The sequence below is a fragment of the Engraulis encrasicolus genome, chromosome 14 (assembly GCF_034702125.1).
Source record: "Engraulis encrasicolus isolate BLACKSEA-1 chromosome 14, IST_EnEncr_1.0, whole genome shotgun sequence".
Taxonomy (NCBI): Eukaryota; Metazoa; Chordata; class Actinopteri; order Clupeiformes; family Engraulidae; genus Engraulis; species Engraulis encrasicolus.
This window is the reverse complement of record NC_085870.1, coordinates 15,689,556-15,706,199: the sequence shown is the minus strand read 5'-3', so window position 1 is coordinate 15,706,199 and position 16,644 is coordinate 15,689,556. Positions and strand designations below refer to the sequence as shown.

Genomic DNA, 16,644 nt, shown 5'->3' with positions numbered 1-16,644 from the left:
CTCACTACGTTTGCTACTTTATTATTTACAATGCAATTTCCCATTGGCATATCGAAGTTGCTAACTGGCTGGCAATATGCTTTTGAGAAAAGCACCCCGGGAATGTGACTTGAATATGACTCAAAAACTGTTTTTGTTTCATTGATTCCTTCTTACGCTATTATTACCCTATTCTTACACAAATATGTCACATCTAATCACACAAAAGTATTGTACCTGAGCACACAAAGTTTGTGTAATTTCTGACACAGTACTTCTTAGACCACTACTAGGCTTAGAATACTTCTACTTCTACTACTGTCTAATGTCCTTTAAACATTTTCAGCTGCAAACCTTACTGTACTTTGGTCATACTAGTAAATATTAGTTTATTATTTAGTAAAGATTCATGAACAAATCAAATTTGGCGGCACAGTTACAATGAGCAGCTGCAATACCTACTCTGGGCACCATCCTACACAGGGCACCTTCAAGAAGCACAGGTGACTTTTTCAAGGCGTTTTTAAGCAGTTTCAGTTGTTAAGTAGTAACTGCAATGTGCCTCGGTGGGGCAGTGTTGATCTCTGAATCACATCCCTGGAGTATGTACCATCACAGTACACACCATCAGTGTTAATTTTGTCATCCATTTTTCTATTTAGTCTTAGTCTTAGTCTTGTGTCAAAGTCCATTCTTAGTCTTAGTCACTTTTAGTCTTTCACAAATCATTTTTGTTTAGTCATTATTTAGTCGACTAAAAGTCCTCAACATTTTAGTCTCGTTTTAGTCTTTCTAAGATCATTTTTGTTAGTCAGAATTTAGTCAATTAAACTCTCAAAGGGTTAGTCGACTAATATATTTAGTCTTAGTCTAGTCCACAAAATTAACACTGCACACCATTCCATCAGTGAAGGAATCATTACATTACAATGCCATGGCATTAAAGACTGTATTTAACATATTACTACTCATTGCCATTCTGGAAACAACAATTTTATAATAGTTGTGTTTTATTATATCCTACACAGCCACTTAAATGCATTTTCCACAATGAAACAGTGGATACACTCATACATTGCAATGAATTGTAAAATGAACAAAACAAAAAAGTCTCCAAAACTACAGAAAATGTGTGGTCTCCCTGGATGATATCACAAGGAAGGACCATATCGAGGGTTTGGAGCCAGAGGGGCGTAGAATGACATTTGACCAACTTTACAGGAGAGCCAAAACAAAATGTTGACCTCTATTAATCAAGTATATTTATTTACCTTTAACAACAGCATCATTGCCATGAACATAGTTAAATGAGGCAGTCATTGATTAAAAATATGATGTCATGTTGACATACTGAACATATTCTGAAATCTTGAAAATTGCTAAAAATACTGAAAGATATGTCCAAAAATGCATGATACGCCTTTTGGGCACCAAACATTTGGAATGTTTAGAGAAGAAAAAGGACGTATCTGCTCATCCTGGTTAAAAAACAATGTGATGAATAAGTCATGATTTCTTCCTTTTATTTCAAATACTGTATACAACAAAGATATTCTGATGTGTCAGTCTCTCCACTTCTCAATTTAGTGTAAAGGCGATGGACCCTGGCCATTTCCATCCTATGCAAGTACACAATTCAATGCTCACCCCTGTTTTCGCATCCATTTAGTGCTCCAATCTGATACTTCACATTCATGTTTTTAATTTCAAACACTTGAACAATGTAACATTTACTGTACTTACAAGCAGTTCAATTTCAATTCTATGGTTTGAATGCACTTCACTTTAGTATCTGGCCTTTTAAGCCTATCTAAGCCATAGGTGTGAATGGAGATCCGCCCTTTTGCCTCCAATATCGATGGCCACTTCTGAGTTAGGTCTTTGTTGTTTTGTTATTTTATTCAATACAGGTTGAGTTATGATTTGTCTTTTTAGCACAGTTATATAGAGCTCATCAAGACCTTTAATTTGATATATAGAACTCATTTTTGACAAAAATGCCACTTACGCCCCTCTGGCCCTCAAGACCTTGATATTAAGGCACTGTAGATGCACCCTTTATGAACAATATGCAAAGTCTGTGTCATGTGGTGCCCCCTAACTGGCTGTAAAAAGGTTGATGCCCCTGGGCACTGTGCCACTGGCCCTTATGGATAATCCGGCCCTGTCACAGGTCTATGTAAGGAGCATTTGACCAGTCAGAAATAAATGTTGCATTCCAGCGTGTCCACTGGCATGTATTCTAATACACTCTCAATGAGAATATCATCAACTTTATTACCAGCAGCAGTCATAAACAAAGACCATATCTATCCCAACAATCACCAGTTCAATGAACCTGATTTATCACACAACAACAAAGCAATCAAACTAATGAGCAATATTTCTATGCAGTCAAAACTGAAAACACCAGTATGGCACTGCTTTTTCTTTTTTATACATGTATTTTGTAGGGATTTTTGCCTTCATTTTCAACAGGGCAGTAGAGGAGAGATAGGAAATGAGTGGGGAGATAGAGAGATGGGGAAGGACCGGCAAAAAAACAGTGCCGGAATCGAACTCGGGTCGCCGGCACAGCAACCCAGTGACCGTTAGGCCACAGCCGGGTCGGCAGTGCTTTTTCACACAATAATTTTGACATTTGCTGTTGTGGAGCTGTGTAGAAGATCAGAGCAGCAGCATGGAAATAGTCACATCAGACAGCGGCCAATGATCAAGGCCCTCTTGCCGTGAAGGTCAACAAATCGTTCATGCATGTTATGACCCTTCATACGATGAAAGTGTGTTCATATCAATAAGAAATACTAATAAGCAGTGTCAGCAAAAAGGGTCAAGACAGGGTTTGGAACAAATGAAGAGTTCAGTTGCAAAACCCCCTAAATTCATTTCTGAAGACCTGCACTTCTATATTTTCAGAGAACCCCGTGGTGGGTTTGGTCTACATTCATATACTTGATAATACATATAAATAGTTATATTACATATATAAAATAAAAATATGCAATTTTGATAGCTTTGCATTAAATAAAAAATGAATTAAGATTATTTTCTGAAAAGGCACTTAGGGGGTTTTGCATCTGAACTCTTCAAATGCAGTCCCTGGGAATGGGGAAGCCGATGGTGACTTGAAATAAGACAACCCCAGTATAGGCTAAGTATCTGATGCTTTTTAACCCCTTTGTGCAGAGCCTATGTTATAACCTTACAGTCACCAAAATTGTAATGGCTATGGTTACTAAAAGCTCTCTGTAATGTCATAGCAATGTTGTTCTGATGTAGTTGAGTATTTTCAGCCGCCAGCGACCCCATCTGCACAAAGACATTTAGACCATCGTGCCTGCACTTTTTTCCCGCACAAACATTTTTGTGTCTATCTGATCTGACCCCCCCACCCCCTGTCAGTTTCATGGTCACGTAAATGTGCTGCTGTAAATGTGCTGCTGCTGATAAAAGATTATTTGGAGTTGTATATTCCAAAATGTTATTGATAAAGGACTATCAGCAAGGCCAAATAAAATCATGTGTCTCCAGAAAGTAAGGCATGAGTATTATGAAGGCCCTGTTCTATGTGACAGCTGTGGCCTATTGGTTAAGGAGTTTGTATTGTAACCGCACACTTGCATATTCCCTATCACACAATTTAATAATGTTCTCACTGACTGTAAATCATTTAATTAATTTCTTTTGTGTGCATTAGACTGTTCACTAGGCCTTTACCCTCACACACCTTTTCTGCAGAGGGTCTGGACCAGCATAATTGAACCCCTAGCCTATTTCAGCAGTGAACTCTGTTGAAGTATGAAACAATTAGATCTGATTTCAACCAATCGCTGATGTTTAGTTGTGATGTACGTAATGTGTAATGTGCTATTGCTAAAACTACAACCATGGGAGAGTACCTCTAAGCCTCTAACCCCAATGCTCATCGGACCACACAGTGCTCCACAGCCCTTGCACCTTTCACTGTGGGTCATCTGGGTGCACTCATAGCTAAATTTGACGTTTTTGTTATAAATAAGTAATAAAATGAAAAATAATGCCAGGGGGAAAAAAAGCTAAATTGGCCCAGTATTAGTGAGGTCTTTCTGATTGAAATTATGTGATACACTCACATTGGAATGCATTGTGAAATGATCTCACATCTCTCTTCTCATCGATATTTATGAGCAAGACCATTTGAATGGGGCTACCTGTAATTGAGCACCTATTTTATAACCTCAATAGCAAGTAATGTCACAGCTGATGCAGCTTCCCCACCACCCAGCACCACACAGTTTAATTGCTCCCCTGTGAATTATGAGGTCAAATTAGAAAAATAGACTGCCTCGGGCCGCAAATCACCTTTCAGCACGAACTGAATGAGGTAGTTTGACTTTGTGAGCAATGACATAAGCAAAGGGAGTTGGAACAAAAGGCTATATTTGGAAAACAGGTTGCTGCTTTAGAAACAGGTGTTCTGCCACGAAAAAGGTACACTGCACATTTTGGCATATAAATGGCCTATGATCTAAAGTTGCTTTGTTGTTTGGCAAAAGAAAAAACAAGTTCCATTCCTCCAGGCTTCTTTGCCTTTCTCGTGCTCAACCTGTTGTGGTGGGGGAAGGAGAGTGAGTTCCCAGGACAGAAGGAAACCAGGAGCAGGAGGAAACCTTGTCTGCCTTGTAATTTTCTCCATATAATTATTAATTAGATGTGGATGGCATTCCTTGTACTCGGGGGCGTTGCAAAACGCCACGGGCCAATCAAAATCCACCATGTTGAAACAGGGGGTGACAGATGAAATTGACAGCTGTGTCTTCCAATCATCTGGTACATACACATCATTTGTGCGGCGTAGGCATTTCCTGGTCAAACACCGCTGAAGGGAAGTTGTAGGAGAAGAGAAGTCTGTGAAGGATACAGGTGAAATTATTTTCTTAGCCTCGCCAGAAGAAAGGACTTGCTTTTCCTACGGCAGTTCCCATCGAGGCATTTCGGAACAAGAACGGATGTGCTGTTGAATCATCTGTACAAGTTTACCGACATCTTGGAAGAAATCCTGCTATAGTAACTAGCATTCTTGGGTAGCTAGCTAAGTAGTTATTTATTAACTTCCATCCGCGTATGGGTGTAAGTCATCACGATCCTGACGTTATTTGGGTACTCCTATTTTTGTTTCAACGCCTTGGTGTGATGTTCAATGCGTTTGCGTGCCAACGAGAGCCGATAGCGTGACATTACTGAGCTCGCACTGTCTAGCCAGCCAGAAGATGCTGTCAAGCTGATTCCGAAATGAAGTTCGACCGTAAGTAATAGCCTTGTCCTTTTTTAATGGACTTGCTCCTAAACATTGGAGGATGTGATAAACCTACTGTCACGTAACTCTCTGTGTTTTGTTGTAGGTGAGGCGCATTGGAGACTGAACGGGTAGGTGTACATTTCGCTGCGTTATTTTGCTTAATCAATGTGCTTGGTAATGCTTAGTTGAAATGCTTAGTATGGGCGACCAGCAAGCAAAATGACAACCGGCGAAGGCCTTGCTTGTCTCATTTTCTGAAGAATCTTTCTTGCCGCATAGCTCCATGTAGGCTAATGTTGTTATTTTATTGGTGTGTCCGCAGATGCCATAAAGCTTGAAGCAATGAAGTTTATGAGTTCCAGGGGTGCTTTCACCGTGGGGTTTCTGGTAGGGACATGCACGCTGTACGTTATCCTTCAACAGGTGTGGTATGAACGCAAGGCATCCATATCCACGCGTCAGCCGGAGGAGCGCAATTGGCTGAAGAATCGGTCGGCACTTTTTAACCTCAACCACCCGCATCATAAAGGTGAGTTGAGGTGTGTTGCATCCTGTTAACAAGGATGGTGGGTGTACGTCAGTACACAGAGCACAAAAGACGTGTGTAAAAGGCAGAAGGTTGTTTGCTTTTTGTACACATTTGCAGTTGTGCGATGAACCGGAAAAATGAGCTCATATATGGCCTTCCACATATGTGAAAATCCATCCCATCTCCTTAGGAACAGAACTGAACAATAACCGACTACTTTCATGACTTGCAGAACTGGTTATGTGCTTATTTGGCATACTTGAACAAAGACATTTGAAAGCTTCCCATCCTCTTTGTTGTTTTGTTGTTTTTGTGTATTTTGGAGGTTTGTAACAGGTTGTGGAGGTTTGTGACTTGTTGATGGGAGTTTTTGTCTGGCAATTAAGCAAAACCCAGTGTAACATAATGACATACTGTCGTATCCACGCTACAATAATTATTCACAGAGTTGTTACTCTGAAATACCCCAGCTCTCCTCACTTAACTCATCTTCACTGCAATCTCTAACGATCCATTCCATGTCAACACCTTTTGAGCCCTACCCACAGGATAGGATGTGATAAATGCATTGTAAATGGAATGTGTTCATGTGCTATGCGCCTGACCCAAATACAGTGAGAGGCAAATGTGAAACGGGCCGCTTTTCTATATTGCCATTAAAAACCAAATCAAAATCACTTGTGAAGCATTTTGCATTTTGTGAAACATTTCGCAAGTTTTATTATTTTTCGTAAGAGGTAGAGAATGAGGTGATGGCGAACTCTTTGCACAATTGTTCCTGTCTTGATAAATCAAAAAAGATGAACCAGAGCCATACAGAGAACAGAGTCAGGCGATCTCCGCTGTCTGCTAGGGCCGACTTCCTCATTAGCAAAATTAGCTGTTTTAGCAATTTAATTCCTGGTCCTCCAATCGCGTAACTCTGTTCTCTGTATGGCTCTGAGATGAACTAAACTAAACTCAAAACACCCTACCACCCCCACTTATCTCACCATCTCTATCTTAACTTCCTTGTGTGTCTTCCTTCTGCCGTGCCGTGTCCCCCAGGGGAGGATTGGTTTGATGCCAGACTCCCTGTACAAGCGGGTGCACTGCCTCTCACTTACCTCACTTCAAATCTGGGGTGTGTTTCTCAAAAGCGAAGATGCGAGCTAGTTAGCGACTTGGGTAGTTGCCAATGGGGAATTGCATTGCAAACAACATAGTAGCTAATGAAGTTAGCAACTATGGTTTCGAGAAATGCACCCCTGACTTTCCTTCCATGTGTCCACCTTGTGTGTCCCCTCCTGCCCTCCCCACAGTAGAGGACGTTGTGATGACTGACTTAGCCCCATCCCCCCCCCCCCTCTCTCTTTCACTTTTCCCTCCCATGTCTTCAGGAGAGGATGGTGTGATGCCTGACTTAGACCACCCTCCCCCCACCCCACCGCTTAACTTTCTCACCATCTCTTCCGTCCCTCCCATGTCTGCAGGAGAGGATGGTGCGATCGCGGACTTAGACCCCCCAGTGCACCTCTCCGCTAAATTTACTCACCCACTTTTCCATCCCATGTCTGCAGGAGAGGATGGTGCGATCGCGGACTCGCTCTACAAGCGGGTGCGCGTGCTGTGCTGGGTGATGACCGGCCCGGCCAACCTGCAGAAGAAGACGCGGCACGTGAAGAACACGTGGAGCCGCCACTGCAACATCCTGCTCTTCATGAGCTCCGTGGACGACCCCGACTTCCCCACGGTGGGTCTGGGCACCAAGGAGGGCCGCGACCAGCTCTACTGGAAGACCATCAAGGCCTTCCACTACGTGCTGGAGAAGCACGGCAACGAGGCGGACTGGTTCTACAAGGCGGACGACGACACGTACGTCGTGGTGGACAACCTGCGCTGGCTGCTGGCCAGTCACTCGCCGGACGACCCCATCTACTTCGGCCGCCGCTTCAAGCCCTACGTGAAGCAAGGCTACATGAGCGGAGGCGCCGGGTACGTCCTGAGCAGGGAGGCGCTGAGGCGGTTCGTGGAGGGCTTTCGCACTAAGGTGTGCACGCACACGTCCTCGGTTGAGGACCTGGCGCTGGGCCAGTGCATGGAGAAGATGGGGGTGGTGGCGGGGGACTCGCGGGACACGATGCACAGAGAGACCTTCCACCCCTTTGTGCCCGACCAGCACCTTACCGGCAAGTTCCCCAAGAGCTTCTGGTACTGGAACTACTGCTATTACCCAATCGTAGAGGTGAGTCGCAGAGTTGATTGGGGAGTGGGGGGGGGGGTTGTTTTTTACACACACACACACACACACACACACACACACACACACACAGAAAACCGAGGTTAACCTGTGCTGACCACTCCCAGTCTCGAATCCGCAACCTCACATCAAACTGATGGATGACCGACTTGCCACCAAGTGTGCTGACGGCTGAGCATCTAGCTAAGTCAGTAGTGTATGTGTGAGGAGGCTTACCAGCAATCCACGGCCAACACCCATTATACATGCTTTGCATAGATACAGTAGATTGGATGGATGGATCTATGATGACATTCATTCATTTAAGCGCTTTCAATAATTGGACGAATTGTGAATAATTTGTAAGTAGTTTAAAGGGATGATTAAATGACTCACTTTCTGAGTCTGGTCAAAGCCTAGATGTTTGAGCAGATTAGTGGTCAATAAAAAGCATCAGTGGTGCACAGGGAGATTACTATAATAAATAAAGATTACTTTGAAGCTTCAGCAGCGCTTAATCAATTTCACAGAGTTAGATTGAGATGAGTCGTTGATGCTGTATTAATCCCGAAGGAAATTAAGGTGGGTGCAACATGCGCATACTACACTTCATTGCACAAATCCAACATATCGCTCCATTTTAAACGGATCTTAAGTTCATACATGCATGTACGTATGTACATGTCAAAAACTAACAAAGTGTCTTCAGGGGCAGTGTGGTAATCCAACCAGAAAAAGTATTTTAATAAGGTGCAGTGTGTGGATCTACAGTACATGTTATCCAGACAAGCACTAGTAAGATGATAATGACGATGACCATAGAAGAAGGCCACCCAGGAGACAAAATAGAGCGTTTATCTAGTACAAGAGAGCAAAATGTAGAGTTTATCTAGTACACAGGAGTAAAATGGGAGTTTATCTAGTACACAGGAGTAAAATGGGAGTTTATCTTGCACAAGGCTGCAAGGGATCAGCAGCCTAGCTAACAACCTTGAGCAGCAGTTCACTGAGGGACAGAGATTGTGGGAAATTGAGATTGTGTCAGAAAGAATACTTCATTTTCACCCATACCCTTAATAGGAGGCCTATCTAATGTAAGTTAATTGCATCTTTATGGGAGTTGGCGTCAAAAGTCCTGATCGGCAATCTTCCAATATCCTCTGTTTACACTACAGCATCTGCCTTCAGGCACCTTGGCTACAGTACATGCGGTAGCGCTGCTAACCATATGCTCAGATGTCTTTGTGACTCTACTGGTAACACTCCAGTGTCGTGGGTGCATGCCAGCCTCTTAACATATCATACTCTATTCAGATGCACTGTAGGTGTGGGCTAGCTGTTACTGGCTTCGTTTACATGAGACATTTAGTTCAGAATGAACTCACTTTAACTCTGAATAATGCTGAAAAACGTCATGTAAACATAGTCAATATGAATAGGAAGCAAAGCAACAGACATGCTGTATCTGTTGTTATCACCCACAGACCTGCTGCTTCCATCACCCATGTGCACAGCCACTATGCTTTACATTAGACACCTTCGTTTGTAGAAAGAGATGTACTCCAACTGTGTTGCATTAAGTGGTGATTTATGCATTATGCATTTATTCATTACGAATTCATGCAGTATGTATGATTTGTGTGTATGTGGGTGTGATTCTTTTTTGTACGCATCATATGGGTGCTTATGTTTGTGCATGAATGTTCTAGCTTATTCATTCTACTGTGTTGCAGACATTTTCTGCCTCAAGCTTTGTTTTCGGCTGCATCGGGACAAGCGCATTCCCCTCAATAGCATACAGAGAAAGTAAAATGAATGTTGAATGACTGAAAAAAAAGTGAATGTTCAATGGCCGACTGACCTGATAAATGAAATCTCTGGTGTATCATATTACCTCTGTGCACGATGCCATGATCTAGAGACCTGAGTTGATTTTGGATGCTGCCGGGGTTGTTAAATTACCTCTACGCAGGATTTAGCTACCTAGATTCTTAAGTTGGTTTTGGGTACTGGCTGGGCAGCATTGCCAATCACTTACCCCCCCCCCCTTTTAGCTGGCAGGCAGAGTGGGCCAGATTAAGCCAAGACCAGGGTGGGTAAGAGAGTCTTTGAAAAGCGGCCCTAGTAGGAGCCACTGCCATAATCCTGTTATCAGCTACTCTGTGTCCTTCTCCCTCCATGTGAAATGAACTACCCCTTTTCAGTTGGATTGCATACCGTAGTGGTAGTCGATGCTCACATCCTTTAAAACTAGAAACTTTTCTAAGACTTAAATGATCTCTAAGTTACTCCTATAGATATATTACTATTGTATGTTTATACTAAGCCTCCTGAACAAGATGATTGACTGACTGTGGTGGTTAATTAGGCAAGTGAAAATTGCACTGTTGCAACAGTGCAATACAGTACTTCACATCATTTACATGTACAAGCCCACATACTTTTTTTTTGGCAGAACTGCCAAGAAGTAGAAGAAAAAAAAACATCTTGTTTACATATGGGTCATTCCATGTCAATTCACACGCCTTCCCCACATGACCCTCTCCGATTTACCCGATATCTCACATACAGGTACCTTTTGATGTCAATTGAAAGAATACCAAGTATTAGCACCCTACGTCTAACGGTTGCAGAGATGAAGCCCTCCAAAGTTGGGGTGCCATGCCCACCTTTCAAGCCTGTGAATTGCATACAAAATTTACAAGCAGATTTTGACACCTCTGGTTTTAGTTTGAAGGAAGATACAGGCCTAAAAATCACCATGACCCCTCAATATGACCCTGTCTACCAGATGATGTACTTACGAATAACATGCCTTGATTATTTTTGGCTATATTAAGCCTTAAAAACTGAATTTGTGAAAAGCGTGATGAAGAGTCTTGCCATTTTGGGGTTCCATGTCTTGGAAACTATGTATGCTTTGGGAGTTATAATTGATCTTCCATCATATTTGGGAACTGTACAGTGTATTCCAAAAAAAGTAGGGCACTCTGCCTTTTAATGATGGAATAGGAGGGACTCAAAAACAGCTTTTGGACTAAATGTCCTTACGGTACCCTCTACTTCAGGCCTCAAATTAACCATGTGGGCACTTGATGAGTGGAACGCCCTTTTAACCCCATGTACAGTAGCACTGTATCAAACATTCAAGCTTGGAAAAACTTTGTTTTTCAAAGTTCTTCATATTAATCTTGGCCTTCAAAGTATATGTTTGTGTCTATGTCTTATCACAGTGTCCGTTTTGTCTGCTGCCATCTGCTGGTCAAAAAAACGCAACAACAGTGTAATGTAAGAAAACAAAAGGGGCTGGAACATTTTGCCCATAATTTACCAATAAAGTAGCCTAGAAATCTAGACGCCCCTAGGGGTTGAGCTCGCTAGGCTACCAATAAAGCACTTTAATTCTACAGTATATTGCTATATATTAATTATGATTTTAACGAGCATTATGCAGAATGCTCAATTATGATTACATTTCTGCCAGGACACCCCCACCCCCATGTCTGGTAGAAATGTAGTGCAGGGTGAGGCCATCTTGGGACTGGCATCATGATTGAGCATTAAGCACTTAGGAAATTATTTAAACTATTACTATTCATCATGCTTGTTAAAATCAGAATTGGTACATAGCAATATACTGTATAATAATTACAGTGCTTTATTGGTAAAATACGGGCAAGATTTTCCAGCCCCTTTTGTTTTCTTACATTACACTGTTGTTACTTTTTTAGACCAGCAGATGGCAGCAGACAAAACAGACACTGTGATAAGATATAGAGAAAAACATATACTTTGAAGGCCAAGATTAATATGAAGAACTTTGAAAAACAAAGTTTTTCCAAGCTTGAATGTTTGATACAGTGCTACTGTACATGGGGTTAAAAGGGCGTTCCACTCATCAAGTGCCCACATGGTCAATTTGAGGCCTGAAATAAGGGGTACCGTAGGGTAATTTTGCCCCAAAGCTTTTGAGTCCCTCCTATTTTATCTTTTAAAGTCTGAGCGCCCTACATTTTTCGGAATACACTGTACAGCTCCCAAATATGATGGAAAATCAATTATAACTCCCAAAGCATACATAGTTTCCAAGATATGGAGCCCCAAAATGGCAAGACTCTTCAACACGCGTTTCACAAATTCAGTTTTTAAGGCTTAATATAGCCAAAAATAATCAAGGCATGCCATTTGTAAGTACATCATCTGGTAGACAGGGTCATATTGAGGGGCCATGGTGATTTTTAGGCCTGTATCTTCCTTTAAACTAAAACCAGAGGTGTCTAAATCTGCTTGTAAATTTTGTATGCAATTCACAGGCTTGAAAAGTGGGCATGGCACCCCAACTTTGGAGGGCTTGATCTCCGCAACCGTTGGACGTAGGATGCTAATACTTGGTATTCTTTCAATTGACATCAAAAGGTACCTGTATGTGAGATATCGGGTAAATCGAAGAGGGTCACCTGGGGAGATTCTAGGGAATCATGTGAATTGACATGGAATGACCCAGATGTTTTTATGAAGCGAATGTCACCCTCACAAGTCTAGTTTTCTGCCATAGAGGAAATTTGCCTCAGACATTCAGAGAGTTGCTTTCAAAACAATCAAGACAAGAGAAGATAAAAAAATGGCTAGATGTGCCACATAAGCAGTAATGGAAATTGAACTTAGAGAAAAAAAAGCTGAGTGTGTGAGACAAATGCCTCTGTACAGTAGGTATCTTTTGTTACCTGGCCTGGTATGTGTGTCTGTGTTTCTGCCTGCAGTGTTTAGGGTTGGCAGAGGGTGGCGCCAAACGTGCAACATCACATGTATCGGGCATTGACAAGGTTGCCATTTGTTATGCAAACATCTCTTATAGCACAACACACCAAAAATAACTAGAGCGACAACGGCGACCTTGCATGGAGGATTTGGGCGCCAGGAGGCGATTTGAGTGACTCGAGTCGAGCGGCAGTTTATACTACAGTAGAACTTCAGTGAATATTATACTAATGAGCTATGATGCGGTTCGTCACCAGCTACCACAGTCTTCAAAGGGCTAATCACTATCTCATTTGTAGAGAGTTACTTGTGCACAATCCCTGGTGCTGAACAAAAAGATTACATATTTTTTGAAAAAAGGTTCGCACACTTCTTTGGATTTTTTCTTCTTTAAGTTATTTTTTCTTCTTTTTATTCATTATATCCCCGAAACGCGGAGCGTCGGGGATGTAATGGTTTTGCGTGCGCCGCCGCCGCGTCCGCCGCCGCGTAAGGTCTTTCGTGTTAACGCGATAACTTTTGAACGGATGTTTGGATTTGTCCCAGATTTTTTGGGTGTATGCTCTATGGCAGGTTCATGAACTGATTCGAGTTTGGAGGTCAACACTTTCAAGATGGCTGAATTCAAGATGGCCGAATTTTTGTTTGGTCCATAACTTCTGACCGGGTGGATGGATTTGTCCCAGATTTGGTGTGTGAATGCTCTAGGGTAGGTTCATGAACTGCTTCGAGTTGGGAAGTCAACACTTTCAAGATGGCTGAATTCAAGATGGCCGAATTTTTGTTTGGTCCATAACTTCTGACCGGGTGGATGGATTTGTCCCAGATTTGGTGTGTGAATGCTCTAGGGTAGGTTCATGAACTGATTCGAGTTTGGAGGTCAACACTTTCAAGATGGCTGAATTCAAGATGGCCGAATTATTGTTTGGCCCATAACTACTGACTGGGTGGATGGATTTGTCCCAGATTTTGTGTGTGAATGCTCTAGGGTAGGTTCATGAACTGATTCGAGTTTGGAAGACAACACTTTCAAAATGGCGGAATTTTCATTTGGCCCATAACTTCTGACTGGGAGGATTGATTTGCCCCGTAACACCTTATTTTAATGGTTCACCATTTCAGTGAATCTACCATATTAAGTACAGTGTAATAACCAATGTAACAATATTTAATACCATGTAATACTAGTGTAATACCAGTGTAACAATATGCAATATCAGGTACAGTGTAATAATGAGTGTAACAGTATGCAATACCATGTAATATAGTGTAATACCAGTGTAACAATATGCAATACCATGTAATACCACTTACGCACAAACACATGATGTAAGTTAAAAAAATGGCGGTGTTACACTGGTATTACATTGTATTAAATATTGTTACACTGGTTATTACACTGTACCTAATGTGGTATATCCACTGAACCATTAAAACAGTATTACCATTTGCCCCATTTTTTGCTTCATTTTCACAATAGTCGTTTGGTTTTAAGCCTATGCACGTCATGTCACGTCTGTATGTATCATATACGTTTACAAAATGGTGGACGGGAGTGGTAGGAATGATGGGGGACTGGAAGCGTCGCGTTTCGGGGATATACCTTAAGTAGTCGAAGGCGACTGCACAGGCAGTCTAGTTCATTCATTGGCAATGATGTTTCGACCTCTCGGTCTTCCTCAGATTCCAGTTCCTAATCACTATCTCACTCTCTCTGTCTCTGTCTGCTGTAGGGTGTCTGCATTGTACAGTGGATATCTTTTGTATTGTTCTACTGTTGTTTCACCTACATGTATTCAGCAATGGTAATCATAACTGCTACATTTTGTGCCTTGGATTTGGGGTTATTGTGTGTTTGTGTAAAGTGGCAAAACTTAAATAAAGAATTCTTTCTTTTGTATTTGTAAACATCTCTTGATCAATATTCACCGTTCTTGTCTCTCTCTCTCTTTGTCTTCCTCAGGGTCCTCAATGCTGCTCAGACCTAGCTGTGTCCTTCCACTACGTAGACGGTGGCATGATGTACCTATTGGAGTACTACACATACCACCTTCGGGCATACGGCTACCGCTACCGCTACCTTCCCCCGCCGCCCAAAGAGTACCCTGCCCTGCCCCAGGCAGAAGCAGACCAAAAAGCAGCGCTCCTCAACGCCGCCATGGCCGGAGGGAACGCTTGAAAAGATTTGCCTTAAACAGAACTAGAGAGGTTCATGTTCAACGCAACACGACTCCAGTGTTGTTGAATAGACTTATTTTATACTTGCATAATAACAGACTGTAAGGGACTGAATGTGAACCATCTGATCATTCTTCCAGCACATTTTTGTTTTCTTTTTATTCTTCCTCATGGAATTGAATGACTGAAGGATTGAGGGCTGTGTGGTTTTCACGTCTGGTTGTAATTATGTGAAGAGGTAAGCTGCACATGAAAATCATTTTCATACCCGTTAATTATGATGAATGTGACTTGGGGGTGGGGGTTGGGGATTAAAGGAACAGTCCACCGTTTTTTTAATATACATAAGCTCATTTTACACCTCTCCTCGATTTTAAATAATTGAGTCTTAAATTGAGTTATAATAATTGAGTTTAAATAATTGAGTCTTTCTCCTGTTCTTCCAGCCATTCACTGGTGAGTCTGGCAGTGTTTGTTGGAAGTGCCAACTTGTCTCATTCAATTCAGTGACACATGCTAAGAACACATGCTAAGAAGTCAAAGAATTACAGATTTTCATTTTGGTAACTTAGACAAATCATGCCACGTGTCAACAATGCAACAAAGTGGGATGAAGTCCGCTATCCTAAATGGGAGTGATTTTCCCATTAAACTCCATTCATTCACATTTTTAATTCAGAATTAATGATTCCGAATTCAATAGTTCCGTCGAGTTTACTTTGGTCTTTGCTTTAATTCCGAATGGTTAAGTGTTTACATGACGTTTTCAAAGCGGAATTAAGCTTTATTCAGAATTAGAAGGAGTTCATTCTGAATTAAATGTCTCATGTAAACGTAGCAATTGATTCCGGAAGAAACTCCCTATGAGCGTCTCTACCTTATCAGTAGTCTCTGGTAATATCACCAGAATCTGAGAGGCTGGAAGGTAATGCTCAATTATTTAACTCAAGGGAAGGTGTAAAATGTTTCCAAAAATGATGGACGGTGCCGATCACTTGGCTGAGGTAGACCATTTTTATGGTTAAAAAAAAAAAAAAGATTTGCCACTTCCATTATGAGTTCTACCTATGTCAAGGAAAGAGATTTTAATTGTGTCTTAGCTTGCACGCAGCATTGCACTATACTAATGTTGTATGCAAGCCTTTTGTGGAGCTGAAAAGGGATGGGGGAAAAACAGAAATCGTGACTATGAAAGATATTTTACATTGTGAATAAAATTCCTTCTCCAGCCCACCAACATTTTTTGCGTACATCTCCAGTTGTGTGTAAGTATTGAGCTTTCAGTTTTTTTTTTTGAAGTTGACTGTCACAAATGACCAACGGAGAGAGACCCATAAATGTCAGTTCTTATTCTTCAAGAGTTGTCCGCCGGCCTTCTAAATACAAAGCTATCGTCACTACTTGATGCATTGCAGCCAACAGGGAGAAGACAAATAGTTCAGTTTGTCCCCGCCCCCCTCAGGGCAATTCCCAGCAGTGGCACAGTCATTCCTGCCGACAGAGGGGGGGAGATAAAGGGGTATGTTGTTCCAGTCCCAGGGAGGTAGGGGGGCCAGGATTGGGCCCCCATTTTATTGAATTTATTGGATAGGGGGCCCTTTGACTTTGCCCTTTCCTGAGCCCAGCAAAAGCTGTCAACGGCCCTGGGCACAGTACACGAGAGGTTGAACTGAACGCATGCATGATAATGATGACGAGCAGGCT

The 16,644-nt window shown here is 42.0% G+C and overlaps 1 protein-coding gene across 1 annotated transcript; it reads left to right on the top strand.

Moving 5' to 3' along the window:
• The first annotated feature begins 4,838 nt into the window (after positions 1 to 4,838).
• c1galt1lb (core 1 synthase, glycoprotein-N-acetylgalactosamine 3-beta-galactosyltransferase 1, like b) lies at positions 4,839 to 16,179 on the top strand. The gene is made up of 5 exons (XM_063215061.1): positions 4,839 to 5,263; positions 5,361 to 5,385; positions 5,580 to 5,786; positions 7,346 to 8,010; positions 14,726 to 16,179. Exons 3-5 carry the CDS (start codon positions 5,600 to 5,602, stop codon positions 14,939 to 14,941), a joined length of 1,068 nt encoding a protein of 355 aa, XP_063071131.1. The 5' UTR covers positions 4,839 to 5,263; positions 5,361 to 5,385; positions 5,580 to 5,599; the 3' UTR covers positions 14,942 to 16,179.
• Positions 16,180 to 16,644: the final 465 nt, after the last annotated feature.

Coding starts and splice junctions, on each gene's coding strand:
- c1galt1lb (XM_063215061.1), top strand. CDS start 5,600: ATGAAGTTTATGAGTTCCAGGGGTGCTTTCACCGTGGGGTTTCTGGTA. Junction 5,787..7,345: donor CAACCACCCGCATCATAAAG/GTGAGTTGAGGT, acceptor CCATGTCTGCAG/GAGAGGATGGTGCGATCGCG. Junction 8,011..14,725: donor GCTATTACCCAATCGTAGAG/GTGAGTCGCAGA, acceptor TGTCTTCCTCAG/GGTCCTCAATGCTGCTCAGA.